The following is an 18,978-nucleotide window of genomic DNA, read 5'->3' on the forward strand; positions in this document are numbered from 1 at the left end:
ACAGTGCCAGTGGGTTCATGTTTATCTATTCTATATGGCAATACTTCTCTACAGGGACTAGACAAGTTGTGTTCATGCATTTGTATATCTGTGTTAACAGTAGGTGCTTACAAACTTACAGTACTTACAAAACGGATTCTTAGAAGGGCTTCCCATAAACATTTGATATTTGTGTATGCCTGTATGTTGTAGGACTACATGAGACCAATAGATACTGTGATGAAATGTGTTGAATGTCTATTAGCTCATATTTTTAAATGTGCTGTTTCTTTACAGAATAGCATTATAGAATTAATATATATGGTGTAGATATTATGATGCAGATGTAACCTTTTTTTAGCATACAGAAATAAAAATGGGCCAATAAAGTGTAGACACATTTCACTGCTGAGCAAAACCTCAAAAGTGTTAGGTTTCCCCCAACTGCTCTCCCCTTCACCACCACAGACTACTTGATATGTAGCTTTCAGTGGAGCAACAAGCTGAATCCTTCTGAATCCTTATATAATGAAAGATATGTGTACAGAAATGACCTCCTGATTTCCGGCAGATACCTGAAATGAACTGTAAGAAAAAGCCTGGATTACATAAACCACCACCACGAAAAGCTCAATCCATGTTTATATGAACCTTTATATGAAAGCTTAGAGAGCCTGAGCTTTGATTACGCTTTGAACGAAGTGCTTTGGTTCCATCTGTTTAAATGTTTCTTCTAGGGCTTAAACAATTAATAGACGATAATATAAATCGAGTATAAATCGAGTATAAAAATGTATTAATTAAAAATGGCATTGTTGATAAACGGGCAATATTGAAAGGAACAAAAGCCGTGCCCACAGGAAGCAGAGGTGAAGGGTATGACAGAAATGATCGATTAGTATTAAAATAACAGTGAATATTAATTGACCAGAATTTGAACTCCCACAGTTTTCATTTCTAATCAGTTTTATCACTGCTAAAAAGTTTGCACTCCTGCTACATTTGGTTGAATTGTTCACAAAGAGTAGGAGCTGAAAACAATATTGCTATCTTTATTTTTGGCAAAAACATATATATATTGCTTGTATAAAGTTGTCATTATTCTGGCCCTTATACTTTTAAAATTATTATTGAATTAACATCACTGAATGCTTTCCAAGCAGTAAAGAACAAAACTGTGACAGCATAGTCCCATATAATTTCTGATTTAAGAGATTCACTGTAACAGCCTGTGTGATAACTTATTAAATCACTTTAAATGTGGGGGATATGGTAAAAATATATGTCAATATTGAATTGAAAAGTAATAATTGTTTTATACCTAATTTTCTATTTCTATTCAAATTAAATTGCTAAACGTTACACTGACCTTTCTTTTGTTTTTGTTGTTTTTAATTGTGCCATATTTTTTGTATCCCTTGTAGAGCATTAATAAATCACCATTGAATAATCAATTTTGAATTAAGTGGTGTGTCCGTGGGGATGACACCCACCCCTCAAGACACAGAATGATCATGAGACACAAACATATATAAGCGACAACCTTGCAAAATGGAGCCCACTCGAGTACATCAGTGGCGCCCTGGGCAGTGAAACAAAGGGCCTGACTGTGCTGGCATGCAGCTGCAGCCTCCCTCTGCTGCCTCCTCGCCTCGGATGCGTGACCATGTGGGCCAAGCGAGACCTTTCTAAAAAAACAAGCGTTTTCGGGGGGCAGTGAGATGAAGCGTACAGCTAACCCTTCACACACACCTTAAAAAAACTACCCACCGTGCACCTCTTATTTTAGGGTCATTCTTCTAAATATAAGTCCTATCTCTGAGTCTAAAACAAACACTGTGCTTCAGGAATATCACACTAGCGCTCGCTGCCCCCCCTCCTGCTCACAGATGGAATCGTCCAGCATCTCAGGGACGCGAATGTGTGATTGCTGGGTTAGGAGACCCTAAACGCTGCTGCTTCTCCTCAGCATCGGCTAACGGCACCACCGCTTCAGGTGAGCTTCAGGGCTGATTACTATCGGTGTTGTAATGTGCGAATGGTATTTAGTAATGAATACATTTGCAGGGCAGGTTATATATTTAGTCATTTGTCGTTTTGAGGAGAATTATCATATTTTAATATTAGTCGTCACGGATTAAACTAGCTAGTTGCTGTTTGTGTCGTTATTATTTAAACATTTGAGCCAGTGACGGTTAGTTTAGCTTAGCCAAAGTAGCAGCTAACGTTAGTTGACTAGCTTAGCTAAGCTAACTAATTCAAGAGACTGTAAAGTGAGCTTATTATTTTTTTATATTTTGTTTTTTATTAATAACGTTATTTGTTCGTTTTGTCTTCTTTCATTTGATGTGTGGTTGTTGGTTGGGGGTTGGGTTTAAAATTGATGCGTTATCTATGTTAATAAAAAAAAAATGCCTGTATGGTTAAAAAAATAATAACTAGCTTACTAAGCTTGTTAAGCTAGTTAGCTAGCTAGCTAGTTAGGTATAATAAAAGTATGTGCAGCGCAAGCTGATTTAGCTAACTAACTTGCTAACCTGGCTGACTAATTCACAAATTAAACTTGACAAACGGTTTTACTAACCTATATTAGTTAGTTAGGGTATCTAGTTATCTTGCTACCACCGTTGTTTAGTTAACTTGAAGTGTATAAATAAGAAGGCCCTGCAAAAATAATTAGAGCAGGGCTAATTTAAGATGGTCAATCTGGCTAAGATTGAACCTTTTTGGGACTATATTCTGTTGTAAATATAAACTTGACCGTGCTCTTTGGGTAATTTAACATGACCAAACATGTTTTTGAATGTTGTGTTTTTGAGTCACATAGACCGTCCAAAACCAGCAAAAACTGTTTTTAAGAGAAACTCAGTTACCTTGCTTGAATGTACATCATACACTTTATATACTGTGTTACAGAAAAGAACATGGAGGGTCAACAGCTAAAGGATCCCCCAAATAAAGTGTCACTAATAAAAGGTAACTGAATTGACTTACTGTTATTTATTTACTAGTTAAAATCATGTTTACCTTTTCTACTCCCTGCAACTTTGTAGATAAACTAGATTATATATCTACTAACTAACTACTTCACAACATGAAATTGTCTATCAGTGCATTGCTTGGTCTAAAGAGCTTGTTTGCCTATATAATGTAGTACATGAGCTCAACCTGGTAAAGACATGACTGTTGTACCCTGAAGTGTGTAGCAATGAATTTGAGAAGCAAAAAAGTGCAGTGAGTGGTCAGGGCTCTTTTCTGTTTATATGGCATGTTTATAAGTCTGTTTATTTCACTTTCATGTGATATTGGAATTGTCTCTTGTAAACAAGTGTCATTTTGAGCAGATGTATGGATGTAACATAATATTAGCCTGCAGTGCAGCTTTGTAGAGATAAATGCAGCTCTCTGTTTCTCCACAGGATTGGATTATCTTTGGTGCAAATATATGAATAGCCTTGGAGAAGGAAAAATAAGCCTGTCATTGTCTTTCAATCCCTTTTTATCTGCCTGTCAATCTGTCCATCTTTCCTGTCTCTTTGCCAATTTCTGTCTGTCACGCACATGCGTACAGTTGCACAGCTAATATAGGCCAGAGCGTTTCTCTTGTGTCCTCACTGCTCTGCAGAGAGGTCGTGTGCCTGATCCAGAGTGGCACCAATGAGCATGAGACTTATACAACCCAGGAATTCATGAATCCTTAATGTCCTCCCTCTATCACCCTCCCTGCAATGTCTGAAGGGCATGTTTGGCATGGACGGTGTGTTCAGCTTGTCTGTTACAGCTGACTCATGCAGGATATGTGCAGCATTGTTTTCCTGAATTCCTGCATCTGCAGCCATTGATAAGCTCCCTGAAATCACCATTTATGGAGCTCACTCCTAAATGTGCCTGCCTTGAGTTTGCAAGATGAGGTCATATCTTTTTGGAGCACTCAGTGCACTCAATAGGATGGCCTGGTTCTTTGCAACCCAATTTTTAGGAGGAGAATTCTGTTCTTCTTAGTATAGAAGCATCCTAACAGAAGCCAGCAAGCTTCTGTAAGAACCTTCATAGAGATGTTTTATTTAGAAATGGGCTCATAGAGTGGTTAGATCGCTGTTGCAGTTTGCTGCACTGTTAAGGCACAAGCTACATTTGACTGCATTTCGATCTATCCATCATGGCGACAAGGGTCCTAGTTTTGCAAATGAGCTGGCGGCTAATATTTTTAGGGTAAATCTATTCTGGGTCAAGTTATTAATTTATGGAAAAGACACATTTACCCACCTACCTCAGGGGAAATTATCTTGCACTTCATTCTGCTCTAAATTTAACCTGTGGCCAGTCTGAGTGCGAACTCTGGAGGAGAGCAGAATTGCCAGGTAATGTTTCAGGATAGAAATGATGGTTTAAGTCCATGTCTATGACGGCCAGGGGGCATTTCGCAAAGGAGGACAGAAAGTTTTGCCAGCTAACCTAAGGCCAAATTAAATTTCTTTCAGTTAGAGAAAAATCTGTGTTTGTGTTCTGTTTTCTAAGATTTGGTTTATCCATTAAAAGTCTATTTGAGACATTTCCAGGTGGGATTGTTTTTCTTTTGTTGTGTATGTCTCTCCAGATGAGCTGAGTCGGAGCTCCATGGAGGCCAGTGAGTCAGAAAAGGTCATCCAGCACCTCAACCAGGAGCTGAAGGAAGCTCATGATCAGGCTACTGCAGGAAAGCAGAAATGTGTAGAGCTCCAAGGTACAGTTTAGACATGAAATTTACTTGAAGGTTTTTGACACAGGCAACAATCGGAATCGTCTTACTGACCCAATACTGAAATTTACATGTAAAAATAATTTTCTTTGGTTAGTTGGTGCACATATACAGTGATAAGCCATAACATTACCAGCACCTGGCTATTATTTACTATTTTTACAAGATGTCCTTTATTGGAGCATTTTTGGTACAAGCCATAGCTTACCATATAAAACCTATGCAACCTATAAGACCTGCTACATAATTTAAGGTACTTTTTACTTGCTGCCAAATATATCTCACCTTTTTAAAGTTGACACTGTATATAAACATTATTTAAATGTTTTCTTCTTCACCTGGTAGTGATGCTAATGCTATGGCTGAGCAGTGTAAAAGGATAAAACATAATTCAAAACATAATCTAAAAATAAAATGCAACGTTTCCAGTAATACAAAATACATACTCAGTTCTTGGACAGATTATGGCTCTGTTTGTTTAATCCATTGGCCATAGAAATTGGTCTTCAAAGCTCTTATTGCACAATATTTTGACAAGTGCTTCTAAATTGTATAATGTTGCACATTAGGTACTTAATAGAGAATGGGAGCTGATTTAGCAGACTTTTCAGTACAGTTCTACAATTAGATTGTCCTACCTAAGTGCTTCAGATCATTATGTATCAGATTAGATAGCTCCATTATGTTCAGCATGTGTCTCTAATGGTCTGTGCTACACATTATAGGACTTCTTGAGGAGGAAAAGAAGGCTAGCAAGCAGCAGGCTGAGGAGTCAGCCAAGCAGATGAAGATCCTTCAGAGTAAGTGTGAGAAGGGAATTATACAGTTGCAAGTTACAGTATGTAAACCCTTTGGAAGATATCCAGACCCTGATGCAACATATCAAACCCAAAACCAAATGAGATTTTAAGTTAAGTGCATAGATGTGTGCATTTATGCTAAAACGTTTTGCATTTACCAGAAGACTGTGGGTCTTTACTCCATACGCTCAATAGAAACCCATCAAATCTGAATCTCTAAAATGCTTATCAGCAGAGGGAACTCAAACCATCACTAATTGTGGAAACTTCACACTACATCTCAAGCAGCTCTCCCCTATTTCTCCAGATTCTGGCAACTTGATTTCCAAATGAAATGCAAAATGATGGTTAAAGATTGTTTGGGGAGACATGTCATCTACTGGTGTTGGTTATGTGTTATATCAAATCCATAGATGTCCATACTGCCATCTACCAAGAAACTTTAGGCTTTCCCGGCTGACAAGGTTTATAAAGAATTTTATTTTCCTGCAGCACTTGCCACCTGCCAACAGCGCCAGAAGTATCAATTGATCGTATATAGTAATCTAATTTTCTAAGATACTGACTTTCGGGTTCTTTGGGATTGCTCTTATTAGTAAATCTGTATAATTAATTTATTTTTGCATGCAGTTACTGAATAATTCTGTGGTATTCTTATAGTTTGAGATGTGCCTGAATAATTGTGAAGCAGTTATTAGACCACATTTTTCTAGTCTACTAATCTGTACTATTTTTCTTGCAACTACAGACAGATTTTACAGACAGCATTTGGCTGGTGTATACATGGATTCATTGTTCATATCTATTGTGTTTTGTAAAGCTCAGCTTCAGAAGCTGCAGGATGATATGGGAAAAATGAAGGATCAGAAGGACAGTACCATCTTCGGCATGCGGCAGGAGGTGCATGCAGCTCAAGAAGAAATGCAGGTGTTGCGCCGCTCCATGGAGAAGACTGCAGCTGAGAGGGATCACGAGGTCAGCGCCCTTAAGGGCAACCTGGCAACACTGACCACTGAGCTGGAGAAATGGCAGTTGGCTTCAAATAAGTACGAGCGGGAGATTGACAGCCTGCAAGCCAGTCACCAGCAACAGAACCAGCAGAGAGACAAAGCTGCTAAACAACAAGGTACTTTCTTAGCCACACATGTAGATATCCTCTTACGTGTCCTTGACAATCAGAATTTCAGGAAAATATTTTTCCATTTTTGCAAAATTCTGTTACAGGAGTCCAAATTATAAAATCAGAAAAACAGGACTTATTTTTTTATTGTAAAAGGCAAAAATTAAAACCTTGGATGAAAATCTATTTCATTTTCATTGTAGTAAATGGAAAAATGTATCTGTAATAATTTTATGCCCAGTTTTCTATTTTTGCATTTAGCTTCATAGGTCAGAAAATTGGAGCTAATGATTGCTGTTGAGGTGTGAACAAGAAAGCACATGCAGGTAGAAGGTCATGTGTTCTGGGCTAGATCAGTCCAGTTCAATACAGAGCAACAGCAGAGAAGGCATTTGTTCAAAGCTGTAGTAATTACTTTGCAGTATACAACTTTGGAAGACCTTTTTGGCTCAAACTTGTGGAGCACACCTAAAAGTTGGGTTGGATTAAGGTTGGATCATGTTCTTTCCATAAACTAATTGCTTCAGAATTTGTTTGGGACCAGACTGAGATCACCACCTCTCACGGGTATCCATGTGGTTGTCTTAGTCTGTATTCACACCTGCCCAAACAAATCAAACCAAGGGTAAAAACAAATCAGTTTTTGACTTAAACAGACTGAAAAGTCCAGGCGTGAATATGCCTTGAACATTGTGCTCTTATTTCTCTAAATTGAGAAAAGCTAGAGAAGAGCTTGCATATTCATATTATCTCCAGGCTATCTTTTTATTTTTTTAACATTTTGGATGCTTACACTGAAAATAGAAACATAAATATTCCAGAAAGCCAGATGTATTAAAGCACTCCTTACTCTTCATGTATAAATAAAAGTACTCAATCGAGACACAATTGTAACATAAACATTCATACGTTCTATACATATATTGAAAAGCCTTAGGCCCCTGTAGCGAGCAGAACAGTAGCAATACTCCTGGGGTTGCAGGGTTGATTAACAGCCGTTATTGATTGACTGTATTGATTTCTGTCCCATTAACACAAAAGTAAGGCTTGCTTATGTGTCTTCCACACCCATTACATTCCACACCAAAATTACTGCTTGTATAATAAGCAAAGCTGTGAATGAAATACAGTAAGAAAGTGAGAGAAATGACAAGGGAAGCAGTGAGATCATCAAACAGCACATACAACAATATTTGTATGAATGTGACGCTCATAAAGACAATGACTCATATTTCTCTCATGACTGCAGCAGTTACATAACTGAGTCTGTCTGTCTGTCTGTCTGTGGTCTTGCTTGAGTGTATTCCCCCTTGTAAGGCTGTATGTGTAGTGGCTGGGATATGTAGTAACGTGTGTGCTTTTCTGTATGTCTGTGTGTGTACAATGCAGCGAGTGAGCTGGAGAAGGTACAGCGGGAGTGCAAGAGCCTGCAGAGGGAGTGTGCATCCCTCAAGTCAGAGAAAGAGCAGCTGGCTGTGCAGCAGCAGAAGGAGACTAACAGCCTGCAGAGCGAATGCAGCACCCTGCGCACTGAGAAGGACCAGCTCCAGAGGAAACTGCAGCAGCTGGAGAAGGAACTGGAAAGGTCTGCCTAAACACCAGCATATGCAACATCGAGTAATTAAACACCTCATTGGTTAAGAAATGCAGTGCTTTATGGTGTGTTTAGATGGTCCTTGTAAACTCAGAAGCTCATAAAGCTTGCTTACAAATTAAGTTGATAAACCAAGTAGTATCCCAATTTTTTAAAGCTGGCAGTTGTACTGTATACATTAAATAAAGCTGTCATGATAAATGGAGCAATAGAAATGATAAAGAAAAATTGTGGCAATGAATATCCATATTGTTTTTGAGTGCTGAATATATATATATATATTTGTCTAAATGTATTTTTAGGCTATACATTTGCTAGACCTGTCCTAGTAGGCATACAAACAAAGCACAATATATTATGACAATATTATTCTAATAATATTTATTTTATTAATTTGGGTACCTCAGCAGTGCAATTTTAGTTGTAAATCATCTTGTATTTTTCAGCAGGGAAAAACGACAGTTAAACAGTAAACGTTATATTACAGTTAATTAATGCAATTCGATTACTGCAGATATTTGCTGCATTGCCTGAATATATGTAATGTTTTGATCAGTATTATGTTGTATAGTTGTATAATAATAATAATCCTTTTTCTTGTAATGTTGCAATGTCCATTCTAAGCTCTAGACTTTAAAACATAATGAAACCATTATTATAGATGACAGAAACACTATGAATTCCTGAGAGGAGAACTTAATAATCAAGTCAGCACACTGATGCAGTGATGATGTAATGCTTGTGTCTAATTTGGTTCTGGCTGCTTTCTGATTGCCTGCAGCTGTGAGAAGCAGCGTGCGGGCCTCAACAACACGGTGCAGGTCCAGGAGAAGACACAGACTGACCTGCAATCACGGCTGAGTGCTCTGCAGGACGAGCACCTGAGAGAAACCAGCCAGCTAAACAACCAGCTGGAACAGAGCAGCAGCAGGACCAAAGAGCTGCAGAAAGAGGTGAGAACATTTGAAAGTATCAAAAATAACACCAACGCCAAAGCTGTCCAACTACTCCATGGCTGGTCAATCCAATGAGGGGGCAGAAAAACTACCAGATGTTGTCTGTCATGCATTCAATCAATTTGTTCAAATAAGTCATTAGCCTGTGTTTTTTTTTTTTTTTTTTTTTTTTTTTTCTTCTTCTTCTTCAAACATTTGGCAAAAGTTATGCATAATTACGGCTAATTAATTCATGTTTCCATCTACTACAGATATAGGATTCAGTAAGAAACTTTAGATGATCTAGGGCACAGTGAGTGCCGTCAAAGCAAGCAGAACTTTAAGCAGAATCCTCTTTACAGCCATATGTAATCTTTTTATATGGCTGTTGCTGGGCAGGATGAGCAGTGGCCCACCTAGAGAAGGCGGAAAACTCTGTCAGCTCATAAGATAATTATTTATTTGAAATACCCTTTTTAATCACTGTTTTCCACAGTTTAGATTTAATAGTATTTTCACTTTTCTGCCTTGTGCTAGCTAGTATTTTTTTTTTAAATGTATATAAATAATGCTGTATTAACTGATATTAAATGCGGCTGTGCTTTCTTTACAACAATAGTTGAAATGATCAAAACTGCAAATGGCTTTTTATTTTACTTTCTATTTCACACTTTCTATCTGCTATATTGACTGTCTCCTTCTCTATGTTTCCAGTATGAAGAGACCCAGGCTGAGCTGTTAAGTCTGAAGGAGAGGTGTGAGCAGTTAGAGCAGGAGAAGCACTCCCTCGGCCTGGAGCTGAAGCAGTGCCAAGCCAGCCTGAAGGGTCTGCAAGAAAAAGGCAACCAAGTGGGTTTTACCTCATTAATTCTCAGCACATCACACAGGAGGTTGACAGTATTAATGGTGTTATTTGACAAGAGTACAGTTCTGTTTTATTATAGTTTAATTTGAATCTCATTACAGGAGCTGGAACTTACTTTCTCTTACTTTTACAGTGTAGTCCATATCATTTAACAATGTGTGTGTGTTGTGTCTTTAATCAGTGTAGACTAGTTCACTCTCCTTCTGAGTAAAACCCTCTCAGCTTTCACATCTTTGTCATATCAAGTTGCATAAAACCAGTCTTCCTCGGTTGATTTGTTTTGTTTGTTTGTTTTGTTTTTCTTTTTCTTTTTTTTGTTTGTTTTGTAATATCCCTTCCCTTCTTTAGCTGTCTTTATTGCCGCCCATCCTAGCCGTAGTCATCGGCCTTGTCCTGGCTTTGCTGTATTGGTGCTTCGGCCCATTGTGGTAGAAAGGTACACACAGTGCTTACATCCCCTCGCTCCTAATTTCTCTGCTTTTACGTCCGCCATCCTTGGCCTATGCAAAACAAACAAACAAAAAAACTGTCCTGCATTCGCCTAAGCCAAGACACATTGGCAGATCATTCTTAAAACGCTCCTTGTCCTCTTCTTCCAGGTACTCCTCATATTCAGCAGGCATCAGTCTGTTTTACCCCTTGTCGTTTTAACAAAATGTGTCTGACAAACTCTTGACTCGTAGGATGCTTCATCTAGCTCATATCTCCTAACCATTCCAGCTTTCCTTGTGTTTCTACTGTGTCTGCTTTGCCGTTGGCGTCCCCTTTGTACCTGACACCCCCCTGTCACTATGCCTGTATGTCTGTATGTCTCTAACATGCTGTGACAGGAGGGATAATGCTGACTGCATTGTCATCTGTGTGTCTTCTTTGCTGTTTCAGGAAAGATGGATCAGGTGGGTGCCTGTCGCCGTCATCACGGTTGCTGTGACAGCCTATGCGCTTGCAAAGACTACAGCTTGAGCACCTGGCACGAAAAACCAGTAAACACGCACACAAATGCACACACATTTTCAATAATAAACTGATGTTTTGCCCTCTTGATTTAAGAGGTGCCCTAAGTGTGAATTTGTTCAACTTGTAACTGTATTATTAAAGGCTAATGGCCTTAGAGTAATTTATGTAGGCTATCAGGTCCACATCATATCCCAAGCTGCTGCAGCGTTTAGGCGAAAGCAGAAACTCTGTCATTCTAGGGTTTTGATGTTTTGGTGAGACTGCTTTTTTCCCCTTCCTGCAAATAGGTGATCTTAGTATTTGGTTTGTTTGGCCAAATAAATATGTACTGTAGTAATTTGCCTTACCGAACAGCTGTTTGCACCTAAGTCTACCCATTCACTAATGTTTTGTTTTTCTTTCCTTTCACCTTGTTCCAACAATTCCATGACTACTCTGCTTATTTTATCAGTTCACCCGAGTGAAAGCAATAATACATTTGACCCATTTCCTCATGTTTAATGTCATACTCCAAATATGTGGGTGCCTGCTACATTTTTAATGTAGTGTCTGTGTAGTTGCCAATTACGACCTCAGCCCTAATTTATCAATATATACAATATAAGTGATAAATTGTTAATGTCTATGCACTGTACCTTATTGTTCTGTGGCTTTAAAATATTGACAATAACTATTGCACAAGTCATTTAAATTTAAGAGCACTAACTTGTCTCGAAGAGACCCTTACCAGAGTCACTAATTTGTATGCTACTTGTACAGAGATTTACTGAAAAAATGAACTAAAGAAATATAAAACCAAATAAAAACATAATAAAAACAAACTGCTGTTGCGTGACACTGAGTTATTGTTACCTGTGTGCTTTGTGTAATGGGGAAACATGCTTTTGATTTAACCTAAGAGAAGCCAGATTTGACCAGTTCCAGCTGTTCTGACTTTCTGCAATGAATCTAAATTAAGTAGTGCTGTTTTTTATGCTTTGGAATTCAAGCTTTAAGAAGCCAAAATAAAAGATCCAACATTTGCTATTCTTTGAGTTTAATGGTTGTACTGGACAGTAGTCTGTGGAATATGTTTTTTTTTTTTTTTTGGAAGGACATGGTGGGACAAGAGCGTGCTAATAGGTGTTAAGTATATATGCATTTATACTTATACCTACATTTAAACCCATCACTTGGGTGTACACAGACTGTATACAATCTTGAATGCCTCTTCAGGCAATAATTTCAAAATCAGCAGATTGTCTTTCAGCCATAAAGCCTCTTGCATCCTTGACTTTGCTAATGGTTTGCTGTAGTTAATGCATGCTGTCATTCAGGATTAAAAGATCTATCTGCCTCTGGTGCATTGCAGAGTTTATATTCTGAATCAGGTGTGGTGGAAGAAGGGTAAGCAATAAATGTGCAGATCAGGGTGCCACCTGTACCAGGATTGAGAAACGCTGGCCTATCCTGATTGCCTACACCTAATTTGGCCGTAATGTTCAGCAACCAATCAGACGAATGAGGAGAAATCAAACCTGAATGCTTGAATGGGCTCTGTGTTGAAAAAATGTTGGTAATCAAAACATTTTAATACATTTGATGTTATTTGATACATACAGTTGTGGTCAAAAGTTTACATACACTTGTAAAAAAACATAATGTTATGGCTGTCTTGAGTTTTCAATAAGTTCTACAACTCTTATTTTTCTGTGATAGAGTGATCGGAACACATACATGTTTGTCACAAAAAACAGTCATAAAATTTGGTTCTTTCATAAATTTATTATGGGTCTGCTGAAAATGTCACCAAATCTGCTGGGTCAAAAATATACATACAGCAACATTAGTATTTGGTTACATGTCCCTTGGCCATTTTCACGGCAACTAGGCGCTTTTGGTAGCCATCCACAAGCTCCTGGCAAGCTTCAGGTCGAATGTTTGACCACTCTTCTTGACAGAATTGGTGCAGTTCAGCTAAATGTGATGGTTTTCTTGCATGAACCCGTTTCTTTAGCACTGTCCACATGTTCTCAATGGGGTTTAAGTCAGGACTTTGGGAAGGCCATTCTAAAACCTTAATTCTAGCCTGGTTTAGCCATTCCTTTACCACTTTTGATGTGTGTTTTGGGTCATTGTCTTGTTGGAACACCCAACTGCGCCCAAGACCCAACCTTCGGGCTGATGGTTTTAAGTTTTCCTGCAGAATTTGGAGGTAATCCTCCTTCTTCATTATCCCATTTACTTTCTGCAAAGAACCAGTTCCACTGGCAGCAAAACATCCCCAGAGCATAATACTACCACCACCATGCTTGACAGTAGGCATGGTGTTCCTGGGATTAAAGGCCTCACCTTTTCTCCTCCAAACATATTGCTGGGTGTTGTGGCCAAACAGCTCAATTTTTGTTTCGTCTGACCAGAGAACTTTCCTCCAGAAGGTTTTATCTTTGTCCATGTGATCAGCAGCAAACTTCAGCCGAGTCTTAAGGTGCCTTTTCTGGAGCAAGGGCTTCTTTCTTGCACGGCAGCCTCTCAGTCCATGGCGATGTAAAACACGCTTGACTGTGGAGACTGACACCTGTGTTCCATCAGCTTCCAAATCCTTGCAGACCTGCTTCTTGGTGATTCTTGGTTGACTCTTGACCATCCTGACCAATCTCCTCTCGGCAGCATGTGATAGCTTGCGTTTTCTTCCTGATCGTGGCAGTGACACAACTGTTCCATGCACTTTATACTTGCGTATAATTGTCTGCACAGTTGCTCTTGGGACCTGTAGCTGCTTTGAAATGGCTCCAAGTGACTTCCCTGACTTGTTCAAGTCAATAATTCGCTTTTTCAGATCCACACTGAGTTCCTTTGACTTTCCCATTGTAGCTTTTGTAGCTGAGTCTAATCACTGGGTCAAATGAGCCCTATTTAAATGGGCTCATGAGAAGTCAACAGCTGTAGTCAATCAGAATCACTTACAAGAAGTGAAGAGGCCATGACATGAAGCTAATTTGATTGACACAACTCGCTACATCACCAAAATTGACAAATTTTGTTGCTGTATGTATATTTTTGACCCAGCAGATTTGGTGACATTTTCAGCAGACCCATAATAAATTTATGAAAGAACCAAATTTTATGACTGTTTTTTTGTGACAAACATGTATGTGTTCCGATCACTCTATCACAGAAAAATAAGAGTTGTAGAACTTATTGAAAACTCAAGACAGCCATAACATTATGTTTTTTTACAAGTGTATGTAAACTTTTGACCACAACTGTAATTGAGAGGCATTACAAATTAAATTAACAGTGTTGAAGAGGAATTTTTTCAACTGCCTCCTTGTACATTTGTTTGTTAGTTCTTAAGTATTTCTGGTATTGTGTAGATGGCCCTCTCCAGGTCATGCCATGGCATCAGAATATTTGACTTGATGATAATTCTGAAATATCTCCTTGTGTTTCTCTGGAAAATAGTTTAGATATGTCTATAAATGTAATGAACCCTTAATGATTGCACAGCATCCAGTTCTATTCCAGGTTTTGGTTTATTGTGTGCAGTGTTTTATTTCTTTCAAACATAGTGCTGTGCTTTGCAAATAGTACACACTTTTGTTTAATCTGTCTGTAGAATGATTTCCCAGAAGCATTGCAGAAGTGTTAAGGTGGTCATGGGCAATCTTGAGGCAGGCTACAATGTTGTTTTTGGACTTGTTTTGAACCCTTTTATACTTTCTTTTGCAGCTGCCAACAGTAATTCACCATTAACAGCTTTTTTTCCCTGGTCTTAATTTACATGCAGAAAACCTCTCTGCCAGTACAGTGTTAAGAGCAAGGATGAAATGGTGTGATATATGCCAGAAGTGCTTTCAAAGAAGCTATTTGTTAGGCCGTGACCTCCTTTTGGAAAGAGAAACTGAAGTTTACTCACGTTGAAGGCCATAAAACAAAACAGTCTTACTCCAAGTGCTTCTCATGTAGAAAGGCATGCTTCCGTGTCATAAGAGAGCCCACCCAAATGAGTCATACCTATTCTTCTCCACACAGAAAACATGAGGACATGGGCCCATCAAAAGGTCTTGTGTAATAATACACTCCGTTTATGCCAGAATAAATGAAGTCTAATGTCACCAGTGATGGGGTTAGAAGGAGCAATGACGTCAGGCATTGGATGAGGGGGACCAGACCGCAGGTGGGGGGATTGGTTTCAGTCCTCTGGGAGACAGATCCTGTTGCTGACCTCTCATCAGAGTAAATACATTCTCCACACACTGAGGTAATTGCACTGCCTGTTTTTGTTATTTCGCCCCATAACATGATGGAGGGGGGCTCTTGCACAATGACGAAACTTCATGTTCTGAAGAATTGCCCCCCTCAGCGAGATGTCGAGATGCATCCCCAAAGGCACTGTAGGATCATGCTCGACCATTGGTTGGAGATAAAGAAGTGGGAGGGTTTTCTCCAGCAGGTTTGCATGAAGGCTCATATTGCACCCATGTCCTGGTATAAATGCTCTTTAATAGGAGTAGATTACAGATTTGTGCACAGAGAAAGACTGGAAAAAATGAGTGACTTTATCAACAGTGTGACTGCAGCTCAGATAAATTTATCAGATGATGCACCCTGGAAAAAGATACAGAAGAACACCTTCACACGCTGGTGTAATGAACACCTGAGATGCATGGATAAGCAGATCAATGACCTCCGGTTTGACCTGAGTGATGGCCTGAACCTCATCTGCTTATTGGAGGTCCTAAGCCACAAGAGGATGTTCAGGAAGTACCATGCAAGACCCACGCTTAGGCAACTCAAGCTGGACAATGTTTCAGTGGCACTGGAGTTTTTGGATCATGAGAAGATCAAGTTGGTGTCTATAGGTGGGTTATATTTATTTTATTACTAAATGACTTCTGTATTTATCAGGTATTAATTATAGTCTGTAACTTCTGAAGGCTTTTATTTAAATTAACAGGTGTAGCCAGTTTCTCAGGCAAACATTAATTCTAAACATAAGACTCCTTATGCACATTGTCTGTACTGGGTTATGAGCTTCTTAATTGTCCTCTAGTATCTGGTTCTGAGATGTTAGCAGCAGATGTTTTAAGTCTTGTAAACTGGCCCTTGTGGACCGGATTGTCTGTATAGTACAACAAATGCTTTATCAAATTTTGCTCTGAGGAATTGAAAGAATTTGAGATCCAAGACAATGCCATAAACTTTCTCTCTCATGATCCTCAAAGCATTTTTAGGCAATTTTGACAATATGTCAGTGAGAATTATCGTGCTGGAGGAGGCCAGACAATTCTGATCATTTAGAACACACTTCATTTTCCCCCACTATTGTTGCACAATATTGTTTTAAATGTGTTAAAATGAGTAAGAAAAGACTAAAACATCTGTCCAATACATTGTGTTAAATCACTAAACACTGGCATGGCAGTTATGCTCATGTCAAGCTGACAAACTCAGCTATTTTTTTTTACTGTGAGCAAGGTTTGAATAAGTTTTCTAAAACTAAGATAACAGAGAAGTTTGTCATACTATTGTATTTTTGCTCTTTCTGATTATAAAAATGTAGGCTAATTGCTGCTTGCTATGCATTTCTGTGCAAGACTTTTTCCTGAGGTAAACATAGCTAGCTAGCTTGAAAGCTAAGCTAAGCTAACCAAAGCATATACAAAGCCAAAAGTACTACCTGCTAGGTTATGAGTTCTGACTAAAGGTATTCCTTTAATTTACACTGACCTGTTAGTAAGTAAGAAACAATAAATGTCTAAAAAAAATAATAATAAAATGCTAATATATACATTCCAGCTGTGACACAAGTTTAACAAGTTAGTTTAAAAATTATAACTTTTTGGAGATAGGTCTGATAGGCCTGCATGCGAATGAGGAACACTTCCAAAAGCACCAGCTTGTTAACTAATAGCTAGGTAAGCGTAGCTTTGAGTTGTTATACTATGTCACGTTTGTACCTTAAAATATAGCTAGCACCTTAAACATCATTTTTATGTTTCACTTATAGGAAAAAAATGCTTCTGTTGCTACTTGAGGTTTGGCACACCAACTTCACTATTTGGATAAGCGGAAAGGACAACACTGCAATGAGCAACACTGCTTAGCCCATATGGTTCTTTTACTTTCATGACAGATCTGTATTGCTCAGCTTGTCCAGAAATGCATGTCCTTTAAGGGAGGCTGAAAGTCCTTGGCTGTAGGTGGAGCCCAGGAGCAAAAATACTGATTTTCCAAAGTCTTACTTAAATGTTTTTGGTTAGGCTTACTTTTTAGTCATAAATATTCACTTATCTTTAAAATTTATTTTCTAAATTTTGCCATGACCCTGCAATGTGATTGTCTAAGAGGTGTTTTATGAGTGCCACTATCAGCCAGTAATGCACTGTAACTGAAGCTCCCAATGTATTACTCTGCTACATACAGGTAACCTAGCACTGATGCAGCATCGCAATAATACACTCAGGGTTTGTGCTATAACGTGTAATGATCTGATAAACGACTGCAGCACAACTGTGACAATATTACATGTTATAGCACTCCCTCTCAAGTACTGTTGCTCTTATAAACGTAAAAATCCTTTCGCATGTAAATACAATAAATGTGTCCATGCATTGGGTTTAGAATGATTATTATTACATTACCTTCCATTGCATTAAGCTGATGCTTTTGTCCAAAGCGACTTGTAATAATGATGTACATATACTAATAGAAGTTCATGGTAAAAAACATTTTAGACAGGACCTAAAGGAGGTCGAATAGAAATAGTGGGATAGAGGAGGAAGGGAGTGGATGAAAAGGAAATGCGGTTAGAAGTAGTTAGTTTGTTAAATAAAAGCCAAAAAGGTTCAAATTCTAAAGAAATTGAGATAACATGCTGTTATCTCTGTAAAAAAAAATAGCACATTATATTCTTTACTAAATTTGGTTTTGTTTAAAAGAACACTGTGTTGCTTTTCATTACATCTGATTTGGGAGTTTAAGTGGTACGTGTCATAGTAATATCCATGGGCCTCATATTTCACAGCTTTGGGAAAACAATAAGCTCAAAAGATTGCATCATCAGCGGCCTATTTCGCAAGACATTTTTCTGGAAATATAAGAAGTTCTGACCTTGCACTGACAATAATAATGGCTGATAACATGAATTAAAGTGCTAGAAAATGTCAATGCCATTGTTTATGCATTGAATGCTAATTGGATGGATTGACTTTCATTTTGTTGAGTAATTGTTTCATAAATTACTTTGTTGTTGTTGTATCCAAAGAAACTGTGAAGTTTTAAGAGGTGTTTAAGGTTCTGTCTGATAACAGAATGCTGTGTACATACTGTGGTGTTCCACAGACAGTAAGGCAATAGTGGATGGAAATCTGAAGCTTATCCTGGGACTGGTCTGGACTCTCATCCTACATTATTCAATCTCCATCCCTGTATGGGAAGATGATGCCAGTGATACTGTCACTAAACTCACCCCGGAAATGAGGCTTCTGGGATGGATCCAGAGCAAAGTGCCTGAACTGCCCATCAATAACTTTAGCCAGGACTGGCAGGATGGCAAAGCATTGGGAGCCCTTGTAGATGGACTAGCACCAGGTAAATGTTCCATCTGAAACATATCTATTCGTTACTATCATTGTTTTAATACAATGTATCCTTGTTGCAAGTAAGAAGTTTTAACTTTTATAATATTAAAATAATAATCAGTTGGAACAACTTTTTCCTTTTTGTTTTTTTTTACAGTGACTGAGATAAGCCTAATAAAATTGTTTTGCAATTTCTCAGTCCTCATAAGTGATTCTTTACATGTGTTTAGGCTTGTGTCCAGACTGGGAGAGCTGGGACACAGTCCAGAGAGTGACAAACACCAGGGAGGCCATGCAGCAGGCAGATGACTGGCTGGGAGTACCACAGGTGCAGTTTGTTCACTCTTAATGTACAAGTGTAATACTATATGCTTTATTTTAAAGTCAATTGTTGGCATACTTGCACCATCTTCATATATACTACT

General features: G+C 38.4%; 2 protein-coding genes across 4 annotated transcripts in view; both read left to right on the forward strand.

Annotated features, from left to right (window-relative positions):
- Positions 1–1,602: 1,602 nt before the first annotated feature.
- Positions 1,603–11,809, forward strand: slmapb (sarcolemma associated protein b). Of its 2 annotated transcripts, XM_022677402.2 has the most exons (10): positions 1,603–1,975; positions 2,896–2,955; positions 4,577–4,702; positions 5,443–5,517; positions 6,338–6,643; positions 8,027–8,222; positions 9,013–9,184; positions 9,881–10,015; positions 10,380–10,467; positions 10,914–11,809. In XM_022677402.2, exons 2-9 carry the CDS (start codon positions 2,904–2,906, stop codon positions 10,461–10,463), a joined length of 1,146 nt encoding a protein of 381 aa, XP_022533123.1. In that variant the 5' UTR covers positions 1,603–1,975; positions 2,896–2,903; the 3' UTR covers positions 10,464–10,467; positions 10,914–11,809. The 2 variants fall into 2 exon arrangements, with proteins under 2 accessions (XP_022533123.1, XP_015461455.2); XM_015605969.3 differs by lacking the exon at positions 10,380–10,467 and having other exon boundaries at positions 1,610–1,975.
- A 3,470-nt stretch (positions 11,810–15,279) lies between these two features.
- Positions 15,280–18,978, forward strand: part of flnb (filamin B, beta (actin binding protein 278)) — a 36,247-nt gene continuing 32,548 nt past the window's right edge. For both annotated transcript variants that reach the window (XM_022677400.2, XM_022677401.2), the window contains exons 1-3: positions 15,280–15,832; positions 18,315–18,563; positions 18,784–18,881. In XM_022677400.2, coding sequence (XP_022533121.2) covers positions 15,295–15,832; positions 18,315–18,563; positions 18,784–18,881 — 885 coding nt within the window. In that variant the 5' untranslated portion in view covers positions 15,280–15,294. The remainder of the gene's footprint in view (positions 15,833–18,314; positions 18,564–18,783; positions 18,882–18,978) is intronic.

Source organism: Astyanax mexicanus, chromosome 13 (genome assembly GCF_023375975.1).
Source record: "Astyanax mexicanus isolate ESR-SI-001 chromosome 13, AstMex3_surface, whole genome shotgun sequence".
NCBI classification, from domain to species: domain Eukaryota; kingdom Metazoa; phylum Chordata; class Actinopteri; order Characiformes; family Acestrorhamphidae; genus Astyanax; species Astyanax mexicanus.

Coding starts and splice junctions, on each gene's coding strand:
- slmapb (XM_022677402.2), top strand. CDS start 2,904: ATGGAGGGTCAACAGCTAAAGGATCCCCCAAATAAAGTGTCACTAATA. Junction 4,703..5,442: donor GAAATGTGTAGAGCTCCAAG/GTACAGTTTAGA, acceptor TACACATTATAG/GACTTCTTGAGGAGGAAAAG. Junction 5,518..6,337: donor GCAGATGAAGATCCTTCAGA/GTAAGTGTGAGA, acceptor TGTTTTGTAAAG/CTCAGCTTCAGAAGCTGCAG.